At 37.5% G+C, this 19,233-nt stretch overlaps 3 protein-coding genes across 5 annotated transcripts in view; 1 reads left to right on the top strand and 2 right to left on the bottom strand.

Moving 5' to 3' along the window:
- Positions 1-354: 354 nt before the first annotated feature.
- LOC136678323 (diphthine methyltransferase-like) lies at positions 355-8,619 on the bottom strand. Of its 3 annotated transcripts, none has more exons than XM_066656339.1 (9): positions 8,183-8,619; positions 7,057-7,190; positions 6,722-6,809; positions 6,537-6,628; positions 5,904-6,061; positions 4,904-4,976; positions 2,262-2,327; positions 2,001-2,173; positions 355-1,296 (listed from the first exon to the last, which is right to left on the bottom strand). In XM_066656339.1, exons 1-9 carry the CDS (start codon positions 8,327-8,329, stop codon positions 860-862), a joined length of 1,368 nt encoding a protein of 455 aa, XP_066512436.1. In that variant the 5' UTR covers positions 8,330-8,619; the 3' UTR covers positions 355-859. The 3 variants fall into 3 exon arrangements, with proteins under 3 accessions (XP_066512436.1, XP_066512435.1, XP_066512437.1); XM_066656338.1 differs by having other exon boundaries at positions 357-1,299; positions 8,183-8,616; XM_066656340.1 differs by having other exon boundaries at positions 359-1,299; positions 8,195-8,614.
- LOC136678324 (protein PAXX-like) lies at positions 8,606-12,380 on the top strand. Its single transcript, XM_066656341.1, has 7 exons — positions 8,606-8,822; positions 8,929-8,989; positions 10,034-10,083; positions 10,210-10,394; positions 10,481-10,531; positions 11,891-11,981; positions 12,124-12,380. Exons 1-7 carry the CDS (start codon positions 8,710-8,712, stop codon positions 12,170-12,172), a joined length of 600 nt encoding a protein of 199 aa, XP_066512438.1. The 5' UTR covers positions 8,606-8,709; the 3' UTR covers positions 12,173-12,380.
- A 210-nt stretch (positions 12,381-12,590) lies between these two features.
- Positions 12,591-19,233, bottom strand: part of LOC136679749 (ATP-binding cassette sub-family A member 2-like) — an 86,249-nt gene continuing 79,606 nt past the window's right edge. Inside the window, exons 42-49 of the mRNA XM_066658418.1 lie at positions 19,039-19,180; positions 18,087-18,221; positions 17,884-17,987; positions 17,068-17,160; positions 16,875-16,977; positions 16,346-16,483; positions 15,958-16,167; positions 12,591-15,179 (exon numbers count right to left, since the gene is read on the bottom strand). Coding sequence (XP_066514515.1) covers positions 15,144-15,179; positions 15,958-16,167; positions 16,346-16,483; positions 16,875-16,977; positions 17,068-17,160; positions 17,884-17,987; positions 18,087-18,221; positions 19,039-19,180 — 961 coding nt within the window. The 3' untranslated portion in view covers positions 12,591-15,143. The remainder of the gene's footprint in view (positions 15,180-15,957; positions 16,168-16,345; positions 16,484-16,874; positions 16,978-17,067; positions 17,161-17,883; positions 17,988-18,086; positions 18,222-19,038; positions 19,181-19,233) is intronic.

Genomic DNA, 19,233 nt, shown 5'->3' with positions numbered 1-19,233 from the left:
TGGGGGCAAGCAGGCCGAGATGACTAACTGCTATTTTGTAGGACGTTTACATACAATACTTTGTCAAATGGACTTTAGCAACTAAGTATAAATATGCATTCAGCATTATTTGCCCAAACACATCCTCTGAACTTAATGGTCTGGACAGAACATCCAGAAGTAACAGACATCTCTCTTTGAAAATGAACAGGATCTGTTCAATTGCAGTGTCACACCGGACCAGAGTAAACACAGTGTAATGCTCTGAGGTTGTGTACCAGGAAGCTGAAAGGCACAATGACTATAGGAACATGAAATGCAACACTGATTTACCATAGTTTTTACTTGTATTTGGCCTAAAATATGTTTCCCCACATTTAACATTATCAACATGACATACACCTGTTGACTCATCCGTTGGTTTGAATAGGAAATATAACCATTTTATTAGATTTGTATACATTGCACATCTGGATCCTATCGCTACTCCTGATGATCTACAGTGAAACATTCCACAACAAAAACATGATTGTTTCATATCTAAATAATGCAGATATTTGGATTCCTATTTACTATGATGCATATTATTTTTAAAAAACAGACCCGTTTCCTTAAAAGGAATACAATAAGTTTTAAACCTAATCCCCATTATATTCCAAAATAAAAATACCAGTTTACACTTCAGAATACATGCCAGCAGATTTGTGTCAGTTGGCCTGTGCTATAAAGGCTGCAAAGCAACATAACATTCTCATCAATTGATAATCATCAGACAATTCTTTTGAATATTCCATCTATTTATTACACCTGTCTGTTTTATAAAACCTTAGCTGGTATCAGTATGTCAGCTGGTATCTGGTACGTCGTCCAGAGTGACTGCTTAGGATGAGGGAGCAGGCTCGGCCTCTTTTGATTCTGTCTCAGTCTCCTTTGGATTCCAGTCCCATCTCCACACATGCAGCATGTGGTCATAGAAAGAGCATGTGGCCAGCAGGTAGGACATGGAAGCTGGGTTGTCCCCCAGGCTGGGGAGAGGAGCTGCTGATGGCAGGGTGGTCTTGACTGGAGGAGGAGAATGGTCAGGGATGTATCGTCCACTGTCATCCTCGAGTGAGGTGTCAAAGCTGGCAGTTGGAGACTCATACTGAATCCGAAGGTGGCCTCCTGGCTCTAAGACCTCCACACTTGCTGGAGCTGCTTCCAGAGGGGATAAGGGTGGAGGGCTACTCAGAGGAAGCCAAGACCAATCTGCTCCATAGGCTAAGGAGTTGTGCAGGATGTAAGAAGCCAGGATGGGACAGGACCCTTCATTTCCATCTACTGAACGAAGCAAATCGAACAAAATAAATCTGCTGCTAATTTTGTTTCAGAGAATATATTGATTCCGATAACGTCATGATATTCCAGAGAATTCTGATTCAGAGTTATACAAGTTTATACAAAGCATTAAAATCATAAAAATGTTATTCTACTTTGGGAAATACATTTCAGTCTAAATAACATTGAAATAATGACACGGAACCTAATCTCGGCTATGACTAAATTAAATAAAAATGCACTGTAAATGCAAATGTGTATTTTCAATAGTAATATGAGCTGGGCATTTACATTCACATTTCAGATTACACTGCAATTTTATAAAAATTACATTTTGATATTAATTATGAGATTGAGTCTTTATAGTCTCAATATAAATCACAGCAGCTGAAAGCTCAGCCAAATTCTATGACACACTTGGGTCTCTTATGTGCTGAAAAAGCTGTCATTCTAAGATTCAGTTCATTGGTTTCTTTCAAATATGCATTGTAACCTTGTTCACACTGAAAGATTTTTTGGACCAAACATCTCATGTTGCCAGAACTTTCTATGAGAGTCCATTACTCATTGGCATTACTCAGCACTCCAGAGAAAAACTTCAAATGTAAATGTAGATTTTGGCCAAACCATTATTTAAAAGTCTTTTTAGAATAAATGGAAAAGTAGGCAGAACATACACCAGGCTGCTGCATGTTTTGGCTCACCCATAGCTCGCTGGCAGTGAAGAATATGGAAGTCGTTGTGCATACATGCTGCCAGAAGCAAGTGTTCTTGGGTGGGATGCCACTTGAGCCTCCACACTCCTCCACCCATTGCAGTCTCACTGAGGGGCTGCCGCATGTTCCTCTCGTCCCACAACAGCACGTTTTCATCATAACTGCACATATCAGTACATACAGCTTATACAATAATACAGTCGTAGACAAGGCTAATCTTCCATTACAGTGAGACCAGATTTGACTTACCTTCCAGTAGCTAAAATGTGCTCTCGGTGAGGGTTGCTGTGTATGCTGCAAACTCCCATAGAATGCCTGTTGTTAGAAAAATTACATAAATACACAAAATATAGGCAACTGCCATTCCAACATGGAATAGGGTCCTGTAATCCAACAAATAAAAATGTGAAAACTACAGTCAGTGGTCCCCTCAATTCACAAATTTATAGCTTCTTGTTAAAAGAAGAGATGATGTAACACAGTGGTAAATATTAACCCTGTCCCAAATTTAAAAAAAAAAAAGTTGCAATAAATAAATACATAAATAAAATTTTCAATATTTGAAATGTCTTTGTGCTATTTTCAAATATAGTGAAACCAGTCGATTTCTAGCTTTATGATGCAAGACGAGATCTGAGTTACGAGTGAGTGAGCTTACGCCACTCGTCAAATGTAGCCCAGCGAGCATTCAGTTCACCTGCTTGTCTTGCTGTGCAAACATCTCTGTCCTATCTCTATTTTTTGTAGCATTGTGTGCAGTGAGGAAGTTAAATGACAGAGCAAAAAAAGAGAAATTCCCCCAACCTCCTCCGCCAGTGTCTTTGTCTAATCTTCAATTTAAATACACTTAACAGAACCAGTTTAATCTTACATTCTCTCTTATTATGTATTATTATATTTTATACATTATTTGTTATTTATAAAGTACATATATAAAGAATGGATTAATAGCATTTAATTCATTTTAAGGAAAAAATTTAATTTGATAAAGGAGCAAACTGACTTACGAGCTCTGTCACAGAACAAATTAAACTCGTAAGTCAAGGTATTACTTTAAATACAAACCGGATTCCAAAAAAGTTGGGACACTAAACATATTGTGAATAAAAACTGAATGCAATGATGTGGAGATGGCAAATGTCAATAATTTATTCGTAATAGAACATAGATGACAGATCAAAAGTTTAATCTGAGTAAATGTAACATTTTAAAGGAAAAATATGTTGATTCAAAATTTCAGTGTCAACAAATCCCAAAAAGGTTGGGACAAGTAGCAATAAGTGGCTGGAAAAAGGAAATTGAGCATATAACGAACAGCTGGAAGACCAATAAACACTAATTAGGTCAATTGACAACATGATTGGGTATAAAAAAAGTGTCAGTGTCTCTCTGAAGATGGTAAGAGGATCACCAAGTCCACCATTGTTGCGCAGAAAGATAGTGCAGCAATACCAGAATGGTGTTACCCAGCGTAAAATAGCAAAGACTTTTAAGTTATCGTCATCAACCGTGCATAACATCATCAAAAGATTCAGAGAATCTGGAACAATTGCTGTGCGTAAGGGTCAAGGCCATAAAACTCTCCTGGATGCTCGTGATCTCCGGGCCCTTAAACGTCACTGCACCTCAAACAGGAATGCCACTGTCAAGGAAATAACAGAATGGGCTCAGGAATACTTCCAGAAAGCATTGTCAGTGAACACAATCCACCGTGCCATCCGCTGTTGCCAGCTGAAACTCTACAGTGCAAAGAGGAAGCCATTTCTAAGCAAGCTCCACAAGCTCAGACGTTTGCACTGGGCCAGGGGTCTTTAAAAATGTGTGGCAAAATGGAAGACTGTTCTGTGGTCAGTTGAGTCACAATTTGAAGTTCTTTATGGAACACTGGGACGCCATGTCATCCGGACCAGAGAGGACAAGGATAACCCAAGTTATCAATGCTCCATTCAGAAGCCTGCATCACTGATGGTATGGGGTTGCATGAGTGCTTGTGGCATGGGCAGCTTGCATGTCTGGAAAGGCACCATTAATGCAGAGAACTATGTTCAGGTTCTAGAACAACATATGCTCCCATCTAGACGTCATCTCTTTCAGGGAAGACCCTGCATTTTTCAACAAGATAATGCCAGACCACATTCTGCAGCAATCACTACATCATGGCTACGTAGGAGAAGGATCCGGGTACTGAAATGGCCAGCCTGCAGTCCAGATCTTTCACTTATAGAGAACATTTGGCGCATCATAAAGAGGAAGGTGCAACAAAGAAGGCCCAAGACGATTGAACACTTAGAGGCCTGTATTAGACATGAATGGGAGAGCATTCCTATTTCTAAACTTGAGAAACTGGTCTCCTCTGTTGAGTGTTGTAAGAAGAAGGGGGGATGCCACAGTGGTAAAAAAATAGCCTTGTCCCAACTTTTTTTTTATTTGTTGACGCCATGAAATTTTGAAACAACATTTTTCCCTTAAAATGATACATTCTCTCAGTTTAAACTTTTGATCTGTGATTTGTGTTCTATTCTGAATAAAATATTAGATGTTGGCACCTCCACATCATTGCATTCAGTTTTTATTCACAATTTGTTTGGTGTCCCAACTTTTTTGGAATCCGGTTTGTATATTGTTTAAATGATTTGCACATCACTGAGTTTTTATTTTTATTTTAATTTTGCCCAGTGGAAAAAGTTTTCAGCAAATGAGGTCTTTAACAGCTAAGAAATAAAAGGACAAGAAATAATGCACATACACCATGATGAAGTACTGACAAAACAGATGATGGAATGGCAATGACTCACAATCCGACTAAAGATCTGAGTCTTGTGGGTTTTTTTTTTTTTGCTTTGTTTTTAATTGGGTGTTTTATTATAGTTTGACTTGAGCCAGCTGCTCACCTTTTACTGGTGAAAGTGGGGGAGGAAGGACCCAGTCTCAGATCCCAGCCTTTAAGTTTGCCGTCATCACCACCTGACACAGCCATGAACACCAATGTCATCACAAACACAATGGTCAAATAAAGACACACTTAAGGGCAAGCATAACTGATTAAAATGATACAACTGTGTATTTCTTTCCTTTAGATCAGCGTCACTTCAACATTTTATATTCATTAGAATAAGGTGTATTAGAAATAAAAGGCACTATTGTGAACCAGTGTTTTAAACACATCGATTAACATATACACATAACTTCTGCGTTTTATATGTTATGCATTTTCAAAATATACAACATTTTAAACAGTGTTTGATTGATGGCCAAATTTCTGTTTCGTTTATCTGCCAAGACATATCCAAGTTGAACACCTCTGTAATCTGACACCTCATGCAAATTCAAAATTCAACTTTTGCCAGATAGGGTTAAATTCAGGCAAAGTTTAAACTAAGAGATGTCCTTGGGGTTTTTCCATGAAGCAGAATTTCTCTGTTTATTAGATGGTGTAAGTAGCCTGTCCAATAGAAAAAAAGCTGACAAAATAAATGATTTTTTATTACACATATATAACACTTTTCTAGACTCCCAAAAGCACCTCAACAACTACCAATCCACCTAGAGGTTGTGATGGCAGCAAATCAGAACCTCAGTACACTCACCATATAGGCTTATGTTATCTGCTGAACAGAGAAACCTTGCTTTGTGCAACACACCCTCCCCAACCCTGATAACATGGGTTTGTCTACACTGCCATGGCTATAAACATGGAATCACACACACAGTCCTGATTGGCGAGTTGCTTATTTTTTTCAAACATACAACTGATTTATATCACTTTAACGCCACATATGATGAAAGATGAGACACAAATATGAAAAATGAGGTTAAATTGCATGTTATATTTATATGATAATACACTGCAAAAAGGATGACAGGGTCCCATTTCTAAAAACTACGTCTCACCTGAAAAAACCAGCTGTGTGTCCCAGTAACTGAAAGCTGAGATCCAGGCCTCAAAATCATGAGCTTTCCACTGGGAGACGACATTCAAGCTGGAATCCCCAAGAGACAGCACACTCAACGAGCCTGTTGAGTCACTAGACACCACACGTATGTCACTGCTGGAAACAAAGAGAGAAAAGCTTATTACAGGCTCAGTAGTGTAGTGTAAAAATCTGGTGCAACAATCTAATATGCAAAACCAGTAGTGCCATAAAATATGAAATGGATGGGCATTTTCACAACAAACACACAACACATGAATTGCTGCATATCACACCTTTCAAGTATAAGACACTGTAGAAGCAGCAGTAGAACCATGCTTTACAAAGTTATCTCTACACTGAGTCAACATTTGCTTTTCTGTAATCAATGTAAATATTTCATGTGAAAAGAAGGCACAAAGACACAAAACATCAGCATCTTTGGAGGATTTCAGGTGTCAGAAATGTGGTAGGGCTTAGTTAAGTATGTTAACAGACCTCTATGAGTTTCCCAACACCTGACACCTAATATTCAATACAAATATCAGAACCATGAGGATTGTATTATGTAGCCATAATGCATATATATATTTTTATAATCTGAGTTTCTTACCTTTCACCTCTCCCTGTTGACCAGTCAAGAGACAATGCTAACCTGTCCGGGCCCAATTTTGTGCTCAGCACATGCTCCAAACTGTTACTTTGCTGCTCAGAATGTTAGGAAGACAAATAGCAGTCAATAGATGGGTGAATAACAACAAGCCCCTATACTACATTTACAAAGTATATGTCAAATACCTGTCCATCAATGAGTCTGTGTAACTGTATCTCTCCATTAGCTGTGGCCATCCCCAGGACGGGACGCTCAGACACTGGTATATGACACCTGATGGTAATTAAACAGCAAAAAAGCAACTTAAAGTATTTAAAGGAGCAATCGTCATGTTATTTTCTCATGTGATTTTTCTTCACATTATAAAACAGCAACAGCACATGATTCTTCACCTCATGCCAGTTCTGTTTTAGAAAGAAAATAATAATAATAAATAACCACTTTCTTAAAATATTTGTAAAACTGACTTATTGTACCTTTAAAGTAAATGTAAATTTAATCCCATATCAGATGTATTTACCATTTGAGATCTAGTATAGCTGGTGTATCGAATCTCTGAATTTCAGTTAGTGGTGGGGTGAAATCTCCCTGAGAAAGAAACTGGAACAGGTACAGACGGCCAGTTCGGTTTGGAGTTGTGGACTCTTCTCCTGCCTTCAGAAGACAGAGCAAACAGCTTAAGTACACAGAACAATTACACAGCATAACCCAAACACTAAAGTCATTACAACTGTGGAATTAAACTACTGAGTGAAACTGACCAGATGGAATTTATTGCAGTTTAAAAATTGAGCAAACTACACACAAAGACTTTAATTTCTTTAAGAACTAAATTTATTGGTAATAATAATATACACACACAAAAAAACAAACAAAAAAAAACAGACATTTATAAAATTTGAACATGTTCCCAAACTGGACGGCATGGTAGCACAGCGGGTAGTGTCACAGTTTCAGGGTTCTGGCACTCCGGGTTGTGGGTTCGAGCCCTGCTCCAGGTTACTGTCTGTGAGGAGTTTGGTGTGTTCTCCCTGTGTCCGCATGGGTTTGCTCCGGGTGCTCCAGATTCCTCCCACATTTGTAGGTGGATTGTCAACTCAAAAGTATCTGTGAGTGAATGTATGAGTGTGGTGCTCCCTCCAGGGCATGTAGATGAGCTATGTACCAAGCACCTCTCCCTGATGACATTAATTCATAATTTCTTGGTGCGTTGGTCTTCTTGTCACCTGCCCATTGCTTTTGCATATATTGCTCCTATAATTGTCCCCGCCCACTTCAGTGCTTTATGCAGAGTTTAAGCAGTGTAAATAACCTTTTTTTAAAATGCTCTATATAGTAGGATTCTTGTAAATGCATTGGCAATGCCTAGAAATCAAGTGTTATATATATATATATATATATTCAAGACTTTGTTATGCCTCTTCTATGCTGTTCTTCAGTAGTCAGAATCACCCCAGGACCTCCAAAGGGCAGCTATGATATTTGAGGATCATTTTCAGCACTACAGTGACGTAGTGTGTGTTGTGCTGGTACGTGTGGATCAGACACAGCAGTGCTGCTGGAGTTTTTAAACACTAGTTCACTCACTTTCCACTCACTGTAGCTATTGTATTATACAGAAATTTTGAAAAAGCCATGGGTTTTACTTTTGAACTCACGTCGTCTTTCTGTAGCTGGTAAGTTCCACAGGCCAAAATGTGACTCCACTGAGCGACAGGGCACCATTCCACACTGTCCGCACTCAGCTCCGTGTTAAACACCTGGAGGCTCCGGGTCCGAGACTCACAGCCCATCTCCACACACTCAGCATAATACACACCCTCAACACACTTCAATAACACACTCCCAGACCTCAGAAATGGAAAAAGATCACCAAACCGAACTGGGGGAGCGGATTAAAAATGTAACTATCTCGACTTCAGCTGCCCAGATAATGACATTGCATACCGCGACTTTTTACTAAATACAGAAAATAAAAACCTGTGCAATTTATAAAATATGATGTATACAGTCAACCTAGAAGTTGGCACGTCCACACTTTCTCAAAGACTTTTATTTTGTAAAATGCCGCTTCAAGCAGGAAGTGCGTGTTGCGCGTTAAGCGAAAAAGGAGTCCCTGAAATTTAGTCTGTTTATTTATTTGTGTCTCTGTGGTTTGTGTGCTGTTTTTGAAATGGACCAAACTGTCTCTCAGTCCAGAACCCTTCTCTGTACCTGGACAGACCAGAAGGACCGCTCACAATATGTCTGTTTCACGCATAAAAAGGCTGAAGGAATAGGTATTGGGTGAGTAGATGCTGCGACTCAAACAAGTGCAGACTCTGAACACACATACTTTAATATACACTGGAGAGAAATATGATATTATCATCAGTTTTGATATGTTCCTCAGGCTGAGTAATGGCGAAGAGGTTTGGAAAGCAGATCTGTCAGAGGAAAGCTTGTCTCAGTTTGTAAGTTCCCAAATGTTGATATACATGATCATTTCATTTTGCCAGTTATGTATACAAGGTCTTATTGAATGCACACATACTAAACAAACAAAACATACAGTGCTCAGGATATTCAAGGTAATTAGTTGAAAGCAGGGCAGAGTGTCATAGATGTAAAGCTTTGAACTTGCTTTGCAAATAAATAATAAATAAACTTTTAAATTAATGTTAAAAGCCAGTACTTTCACTTATAATAGTATGTAATAGTAAATAAGATCAACTAATGGTCTTGTTTGAATCAAAACCCTTTCATAATGCAGGAATTTCATTTTAATATGGTGTTCTCCAGATTCTTAATTACGTGATAGTAAAAACAAACTAAAAATGAACTTTTGTGGAGTTATATAGCATTTATTTAATCCAACAAATACTTTGAATTTCAGCTAAATATCATGATGCATATCATATATATTGAAAATATTTTGCTGTTATACACTGATCAGGCATAATATTACCACTGCTTTGTTTCTACCCTCACTGTCCACTGACTGTATATGGAACTTTGTAGTTCTTCACTCTAGCCTGTCTGTTTCTCTGTCCTATTTTTCCATGGTTGGAACAACCAAAGAGCATTGTGATTATTTTGGGTGGTGGAAATTTTTGGTAAATGCACAATTTTCAGTCCAGCAGTGACCCGGGGGGTTTAAAACTCCAGCCGCACTGGACTGTCTGATCCACTCATAGCAGCACAACACACACTAACACATGACCACCATGCTGGTGTCTCTGAAACGGTGAGAATGAGTCACCAGCCAAATAACACCTGCTCTGTGGGGTCCTGAACATTGAAGCACAAATGGGTTAAAGTATGCAGATCCACACCAGATGGGCTACAGTCAGTAACTGCATAAATAGAAAGTTCACCTGTATGTTCAGCACAGCTGAAAGAGTGGACAGTGAATAGAGAAGCAAAGCACTGGGTGTAATACTACGACTGTTCATTGAATGTCTGCTATGTTGCCCACCCTCAGTGCAGAGAATAATCCTTTATTTGTTCCTTTATAGAAGAAGAAGTTGTCATTGAAATCTACAGAGGATTATGCTCTGAAACTTAAGTAAGACTGCTTTATTTATCAAAACAAGCAGGAATGCATTAGTGTTAGTGATGTATTACTGAGCTGTTTTATGCTGATCTTGTTTTTTTTTTTTTCCTTTTTTTTTTTCTTGATGTCCTGGGACAGAGGAGCATGTAAAAGTGGCAGTGCCTACGTGTCCTTGCAGGAAGACAGTGCTGTGCTTCACCTGGGATCAGATTCAGCAGAACTGAGCCTGTCATTCTCTAAACTCACAGATCATGAGGGAAGGACAGAGCTTAAAGACTTGCTATTTAAAATGGCAGACAGCTTAACACAGCTGGAATCTGCAGGTAAACAAGCGCTTGCCATGTTTATTGTCCTTATATTATCTTCTGAAAACAAAGCTCTTACGTCTGATATTTTTGTTTCTTAATAGATTCCACACCTACATTACTCCCGGTTAAAAGTCTGCACAAAAAGAATACTGGTATGTGGTGACATCATCTGGTACTGGTTTAGACTTTTACACTTTAAGATCAGCATAAAGCAAACTGTCCTCTGTTTTAAGAGAGACAGTTTGATGTGGTATGTAGCAACGGTTAAAAGTTGGAATTGGACTATTCACACATCAGTTCATGCAGTCCACAACAGAAAACTATACTGCAAAACAACCTGTTTAAAAGCCAATATTTTCGTGATGCTTTTATATATATATGTCAACCTATTCAATGGGTGACACTGCTCCCCTCCAGATAGAAGACTGGGGTTTGAGTCCCAGCTTGGGCAACAGCACCAGGCTATGTCAATAAAATAGATTTTTCCCACATCTGATAAATATTGCCAAGTGCCCTAAGTGTAAAATCAAGTTTCTGGGTGAAAATCACTTTACGACAAAAAGGTTAATGTAAGATTTATTAGAAATTCCATGATATTGAAAAAACTAAACTATTTTACAAGCAGTTCTTTATGTGTATGTTTAAATTGTATTAACTTTTAAATATTGTGAAGTATAGCCTTTATAGTTACAAACATCCTGATTTGGTCTATGGAAATCCTATAGTAGGTTTCAGCATGGACTGCTACATCATGTCAGCCAATGAGATCAGGGGTTGTTTACAAAAATCAGCCTTAAAGATATAATTTCAAAGAAGCTATATGGATGGGCAGGAAAATGTTATAAATGTCATGTTAAAAATGAATTATAATGAATGGAGATTATTTTGGGTTCAACAATAAAATACAACACCAATTCCAATGAAGTTGGGACGTTGTGTAAAACCTAAATAAAAACAGAATACGATGATTTGCAAATTTGAAAAACCTTTTCAACCTATATTCAATTGAATACACTACAAAGACAAGATATTTTATGTTCAAACGAATAAAATTCTTTTTTTTTTTTTGCAAATATTCACTCATTTCAAATTTGAGGCCTGCAACACGTTCCCAAAAAGTTGGGACAGGGGTCTGTTTACCACTATATTACATCACCTTTCCTTTTAACAACACTTAATAAGCATTTGGGAACTGAGGACACTAATTGTTGAAGCTTTGTAGGTGGAATTCTTTCCCATTCTTGCTTGATATACACATGCTCAACAATCCAGGTTGCCGCTTACTTACAGAGATTTCTGCAGGGCTCAAATTCAAAATGAGTGCATATTTGCAATAAAGCAATAAGGTTTATCAGTTTGAACATTAAATATCTTTTCATTGTAGGGTATTCAACTGAATAGAGGTTGAAAAGAATTTGCAAATCATCATATTCTGTTTTTATTTATGTTTTACCTCTATGTCTTTGGAATTGGGGTTGTACAAAAATGATAACAGCAGCTTTCTGGTTTAGGTTTTGAACCTAGGAATCAGAACAATGGGCCAACGGTAACTGTAAGAAAACGCCTTCCAGGGGATTCACTCATCAATCCAGGAACAAGAAGGTGACTCTGACAAAAATATTCACAAAATACATTTTTCACTAATTACATTTACCTGAAATGCACAGCCACATACAGAGGCCTCTCTCACAATTAGACTAGATACATGGCCCTTTCTCATTGTCTGCTTTGTTGATTTTTGCAGGAAGAGGCCTGCTACAGGAGTGGATTTTTACGATGAAGATGAAGCATAAAGGGATAACAGCTGAATCTACTGAGATTCATATATGTACAACATGAATGTTCCAGTTTTTAACCCACCAACACTATCACTACAGTTTCTACAATCACATATTTAAACAAGCAATAACATTAATACTATGGACTGTTTTTATTAACTATATCATTTGGGATATTCTAATGAATTATGAATCAAGCATGATTTTTAAATATACAGTGAAATAATAAATATTATTATTTAAAACCTTCTCAAGCAGTATCTTTATATGATAATGGGCTAGGTCTACAGATGTAGAGTGTAACTCACTTTTACAGCACTGCCCTGAACTTAAGTTTGAGGGGGAGTAGTTTCCTGACCTCCTCCAAAAAGTACATAGAGCAGTTTCTGCAGTGCTGAGTCCAAGGTAACAAACACAAAGGCTCTGTTCTCTGTATTACAAGTCAGTGAAACATCCATGAACAGAAAGCCATTTGGTGTGGTGAACTGTAGATCTGTGTTTTCAGCTCAACCCTGTGGGATGAGTTGGAGTGGTGTTTGTTTTTTTCCAAAACTGACCAACAAAGCTCTTAAATGGCATCAAATCTCAGGGCAATGTCTCAATCTTTGTATAAAGTAGAAATGTTGGATGAGCAGATGTGTACATGTTCCAGATAATGAATCAAATAAGTTCCAAATAACTCAGACCAGCACAATTCAACAGTTTATTTTCTTTTCTTTTCCAGTTCATATTAAAAACACCTCATCACAAGAACAGAGAAACAGAATAACCAGAAACAAGCTTAGAAGTCATGTCAGTCTGTTAAGAGGGGTTCATTTGGGAATGAATTGAAATAAAATGTTCAGTGCATGAAAAAACAAAGCAATTGATTATATCCAAGTACTTACGTAAAGCTTTATCACATGTAAATAAATGAAATCGTCTCTTAACCCAACTTTCAAACCAATTCACCGCACATTCCTCTGATATGGAATCAAGCATTTAATTTGATGCTGGTGTCTTTAACCCTAATATCAACATCAGTTCATATTTTATATCCAACATACACCACTTTTAGTTTCCGTTAAATAAGAACCATTAATCAACAGATTTTAATGTTCAACTTCTATTTACAACAAAATATTCTCTGTCGTAAAGAAATGTGAAACTCATATTTAGTTTGTAAATTTAAAAATATGCTTTGTTTTGCCTTTGGTCATTTCACATGAAAAATAAAAGACAAGGTTGATCTAGGATTCCTTTCTTCCTAATATGCTCAGAAAATAGAGAACATCATGTTCAAAATCTTGCTGCCTTTTGTCTGATCACAAACCATCATTAGAATCTGAAATCAAAAGCACTTTGAGCCACACATTGAACAGAATTGAAGACTCTCAATAAGCAATAGCACAGATCAAAGAGAAATTACAGCAAACACAATCCTGGACACATCAGTACATCGATTCACATGATTTTGAGCCATTTCAGGAAAAACACATCTCTTCTTCACTTTTTAGGACAAGTTACAATAAACCGGCTAAAAATAACTACAGAGAATAATTATCAAAATCAAATCATATTCATGTCCCATTAGGGCTCGCAAAAAAGCACAAGAAAAAACCTGTACGCTCCTGATAAAGTCCTGAAATCTATGTTTTTGTTGTTGTGTTTTTTTGTTTTTTTAATAACAGTGAATCAAAAGTTCACCTTTGGCTTCACAGTGATGGCGAAACAGTTATTTGAACATTTACTGTATGTACACTGACATCTCGCATAGGAACTTGCATTTGCCCAATGCTTTAAATAAAATGTAACCTAAGAGTGAAGATAGCAGAAGTTACTGTAGTCCATGATTACAGAATCTGAATGACCCAAATCAACGTAAAATTATAGAAAGTGCTCCATTCATCAATTCAATAGGGGACAAAACCCAAGTTTCAAGAGGAGGTACCAGTCTGTGCAAACATTTTCATGCCATTTACATTCATTACAAGGTCAGTCGTTTTAAACATGGTGTCCTCAGGGCTGGTTCTGACCAATTACAACTAAAGGCCATTGTATCATGATCATCTCAAGTCTTTTTTTGTCTTTTTTTTTGTTTGTTTTTTGAGATTTCATACCTAAACCCGGCTCCTCAGAAGGTGCATTTGTACATAAGCATTCTTCAACAATTCAAACAGATCACATATATCTTTGAAAAATCTTCTCAGTAGGGAAAATAAATCATTCGTCCACCTACAGACAGAAAAATATAGGACATACCACAGGCTTGACTCTATAGCATGCTCTCAAGGCAGGTTTGACATTTTAACAAAGATTAGGTCCAACTTTACAAAAAGACATGTTGATACATCAGTGTTTCAACAGAGAAAATTAATAAAAGAAATAAATCCAGTCATAAAAATAACATATGGTACAAAGGCGGAACCCAAAAATGGTCATACCTTGTAAGGGATGATATGTTATCTCATGACATCAACAGCTGTAAAGCACTAGTTCAGAACAGCAAGAACATGTAAATAATTCCAGAATCTCTTCAGTCCTTTTTCTTCAAATGTCGAAAATCCTCAAATCTGAACGTCCATTCATTAAATACATTCTCTTTTCATCCTATCCAGCAGGCTTCAGTTTAAAATCCAAACACAACTCACCCTTTTTTTAAGCGTTCTTTATAGCAGAGGGCAGGCTGTATGCAGGGCTTTCTCTGAGTCTTATACAGTGCCCCATATCAGTTTATTTTGCTCTGATATCTTATTGTAACTCCCAGGCACTGTATATTTGAGCCTTGCACTCATCTTTGTACTGGCGGTGTTCAGCAGGGCGCAATCCTAGGTCTGCTGTAGCAGTGCATAACTAGAAAAATTGCACATCTCTTCATAAGGCCAGTTAGATGGATCTTTTCCACAGAAGGAGACACTCAGGAATGTCTCTCGCTGGTCAGGCTTAAGTCTTTTCTCAAGGCGTTTTTTTTTTGTCTTCTTTCTCTTTTCTTGTATGAATTGCTGCTTCAGCAGAGGGTATCTGTGTTAAAGGATAACTGCACCTGCACATGAAAGAAGAAAAAAGTACATTATTTATCATTCAGTTTGATAAATATGTAACAACACAATGTAACATACTGTATAGCTGCTAGCATGTTAGCTTATTGCTGTAGTGTTGGTTTGGGCTAACAGTAGCATGTAACGTGCGTTAGACTGCGATGATATATAGTTCATGCTTTGTTTACAAAATTTTACTTTTGTAATGTTGGTTGTTCTAATTATTATAAAATGCAAACATTACAATTAGACACATTTTCAGCCACTCCTTATTTGCATTGGAAACAGACCACACGGCTTGGTTGAGGCAAATTTACAAGGATAATTTACATCTCTGGTGGTGGATGATAACTTATGGTGCTCCAAAACTCTGGAAAAGCGTTCTTAAAAATATTCGGAAAGCAATCTCACTGTGTGTCTTTAAATCCAGACAAAAGACATATTAGTTTAGGTAGCATATGCTAAAAACACTGTGGTTTCATTTCTCATGTGAGTAATGGTCCAGTTAGAGTATATGATTAACTTTCCAATTTGTAATTTGTATTCCTTTGTAAGTACTTTGAGATTTTGTAACTAAAATAAAAGTGATATATATATAAATAAATATATATGAATAATGATGTGTTATTACTGTTATATAAATTTATTTTAACTCCCACATAAATGGCATTTGACTGATCCTCTTTACATTTATATCTATTACAAGTCTTAATTTAATTATGACCTACAGTACAAAACAAAACCATTAAAATGAGTAGCTCCATGTTCCCAGCATGTTCCCACCCTTTCTTCTTCAAAACTGATGAGGCCTTCGTCATCATCACTCTCCAGTTCTTCTGGCTCCTCACTGACCAAAGCACTCAGTTCTGTGTTGGCTGGCCGGGGCCGCAGGATGCTCAGCAGACGCTGCAGTGGTGACTGACCACCATTAGAGGGAGAACTCTCCTGCTGCTCCAGATTATCACTTTGCTTTTTGGCAAAGTTTACAAAAACCTGAGAAAAGAAAGAAAGGATGAAAAAGACGCTTTTGTCATGAACAATGTACAGATGCAACTACATGTAAACCTAAGCAAATCTAAAATAACTTGTTTCCATTTGGGTTCAGTCTATTTCTTCTCATCATTCATGAGATTGTGGTAGTTATGTGCTAAAAACTTTGTACCGCACTCACGTTGTCGAGAGTAGTTTGGCTGACTGAGTAATCCTCTATGCTCAGCACCTCCACCACCTGCTCCATCTTACTGAAAACCTGAGCCAGGGAAATGCGCTCTGACTTCAGCTGGTACTGGATTTTAGTGTGGTGTCTCTCCTGAGGCGGGAGGGGAAAAAAGTACACAATATTGCTACAAAAACTATAATAAGCAGCCAATAAAAAGCTAAAAATTTGCAGTATGATTTTAATACATTACAAAATAATTAAATTCATCTTAAAATCCGAGATGGCAGCATGAATTTTTAAGATAATCAGGCAAGATTCTAAATCATTAAAAAATGCAAACAGGAGTTACGTGCACAATAGCAAAATGCAGAATGTAACAATATACTAATATTTTTATTATTTTCTTTATTTAAAAATAGTCAAAGTTATATTATTTTGGCAAAATATATGTGTATATTTTACCTTTAATCACAACCAAAAAATAGTTGTAAAATAGTTAAAAAGAAATGGTGTAAAATGTTATTAGGTTAATAACTCAAACCTTCAAAATGGCCTCTGGGAAATTCCTGTTGAAAAAGCGTATCACTTCCTTCACACTAGCCGTTGTCTTAGTGCGGACTGTGATCATGTATCCATCTCCAAACCTGAGGAAATGAGATAAATGATCAGTCAGACAGAAAAGCATGAAGATCTTTGATGTGGAAACATGAGAAAACAGAAAAAAGCCCCCTCACCTGTTCTTGAGATGCTGAATGCTGCCCAGACACTTAAACCTGCCATTAACCATGATCCCCAGTCTAGTGCACAGTGCCTCACATTCCTCCATACTGAGAAAAACAAGCAGTTAAAAGGTTAAAAGAAGTAAAATTCAGACATCAATTTGTTGACTGTGTGAAGTCATTAAGTAAATTGTAACATCAGTGCTTATTTTTCACTGATATGCTTTTTTCAGCCTAGCATTATGCTTATTCTGATTTAGGGAATTCATACAGCATTACAAAATACTGAATAATCAGGACAAACTGAAATTTCTAATCACATTCATGTCAGAATAAGAATGTTATGTGACAGTTTCTCAGAAATAAAAAACAACATTCTAAATCAGGAACTACAATAGTGTGTAAAACTGTAAAACTTTAACAGAGTTACGCAGTCCATGTTCTCTCATGCATTATCTTCTTCTGACGGTTGACTGTTGGCTTGGTGCGTCAGGGCACAAAGCCTATAGCTATTCAACATTATCATACAAAAATACTTCAACATGTAACACAATCCTCTGTGCTTACTGATTTGCTTATGTATATTGTCATATAATGTCAACTAAACATACACAAACACAAATAGAAGGTGCTAGCTTATGGCTAGCATGTATGTAGCATTATTGTATTTTTACTGCCTAATTACCTTGCAATTCAAATAACACTGTGACATTTACAAGAAAGTCTTTAGACAAAATGTTAGTTTGGGTGTTGTCTGTTAATCATATATTGCAAGGAAATCATGCCGAAAGAATTTATTTAAACTCGGGGCTTATTCAAATAGTCAGTAACCTGTGAGATGTCAGCACCACTGATCGTCCCGTCTTGATGATGTCAAGAATTAAATTCCAGAGAAAGCGTCTGGCTTTGGGGTCCATGCCTGTCGTGGGCTCATCCTGCAGACGTAGCATTATTACAGTTAGAATTCGCTTAATTTATTTCATACATCTAGCCATTTAAAACACAAAAACAGATGAAGGCTAATGAGCTCTAACCAGGAATATCAGAGAAGGATATCCAATGAGAGCGATGGCTGTGGAGAGTTTGCGTTTGTTTCCTCCACTATAAGTGCCTGCAGGCTTATCAGCATATTTTGTTAACTCCAGCTTCTCCAGAGCCCACTGCACCACCTAAAAGAGGGAGAGGAGAAAGGGGGGGGGGTGAGAGGAGGACAGAGAAAGAGATAGAGAAAAAGAGCAGGAAAAAAAGCATGAAGAGGAGGGAGGAAGAGACAAAAGCAAGACAATGAGAGATAAAAGAAAACACGGAGAAAGAGACAATGAGAGATAGGGAGAGGAAAAGGGTACAGACAAATGGGATGAGAAAGTACGGGAGTGAATTGTGTAAAGAAAGGAAAAAATTAAAGAGTGATGAACAGAAGCAGAGGGAATGTAAAATGAGATGGAGTTACAGGGAGTGGGAGTAGTTGTGAAAATGGCACCATTATGCCTAAGCTTAAAGTAGCTTAAGGGCTGTTAACAGTAATAGCAAGACTGCTGAGTGCTGAAAGCACAGTGGCCTGCACTCAAAAAATGAATCAAGGGCATTACTTGACTGCTGAACCTAAGCTATGTCCACATTAAATGTGACTGATGTTGATTTGATTTTGAGATAACAAAGTTTTGAAGTGAATGGAAACGTGTAGCATAATTCAATTAGGTCCTGTTTATATTTTGTGTGCACCACTTGACCTATGTTCAAGCCTCAACCTACGGCTAGAAAAGCATTGTTGTCCTTCCTCTCTGATTTCAAAAAGGCAGAATTTGAATTAGAATGGAGTAGAAGAAAGCTGACAGCTGCAGTTACAGAGCTTCACAGTAGCGCTCCAATGGTGTTTTGGCAGATCCCTTTAACCATGACAACACAATAGATGTATCTTCATATATTTTAGTGTATAAACAAGAGATGATTTTGCATGTGTTTATGTGTGTATGTGTGTGCGTTTACCCGCTCCTGATCCTTCCAGGGTATCCCTCTGAGGCGTGTGTAAAGCTCCAGGTGCTCTCGCGCTGTCAGATCTTCAAAAAGAGCATCAAACTGAGGACAATAGCCAATACTCTGTTGCACTCGCAACAACTCCCTTAGAATACTGCAGAGAGAGAGAGAGAGAGAGAGAGAAAGAGAGAGAGTTCATATAAGGTA

This window comes from Hoplias malabaricus, chromosome Y, assembly GCF_029633855.1.
Source record: "Hoplias malabaricus isolate fHopMal1 chromosome Y, fHopMal1.hap1, whole genome shotgun sequence".
Classification (NCBI taxonomy): Eukaryota; Metazoa; Chordata; class Actinopteri; order Characiformes; family Erythrinidae; genus Hoplias; species Hoplias malabaricus.
This window is presented reverse-complemented; position numbering and strand designations above follow the sequence as displayed.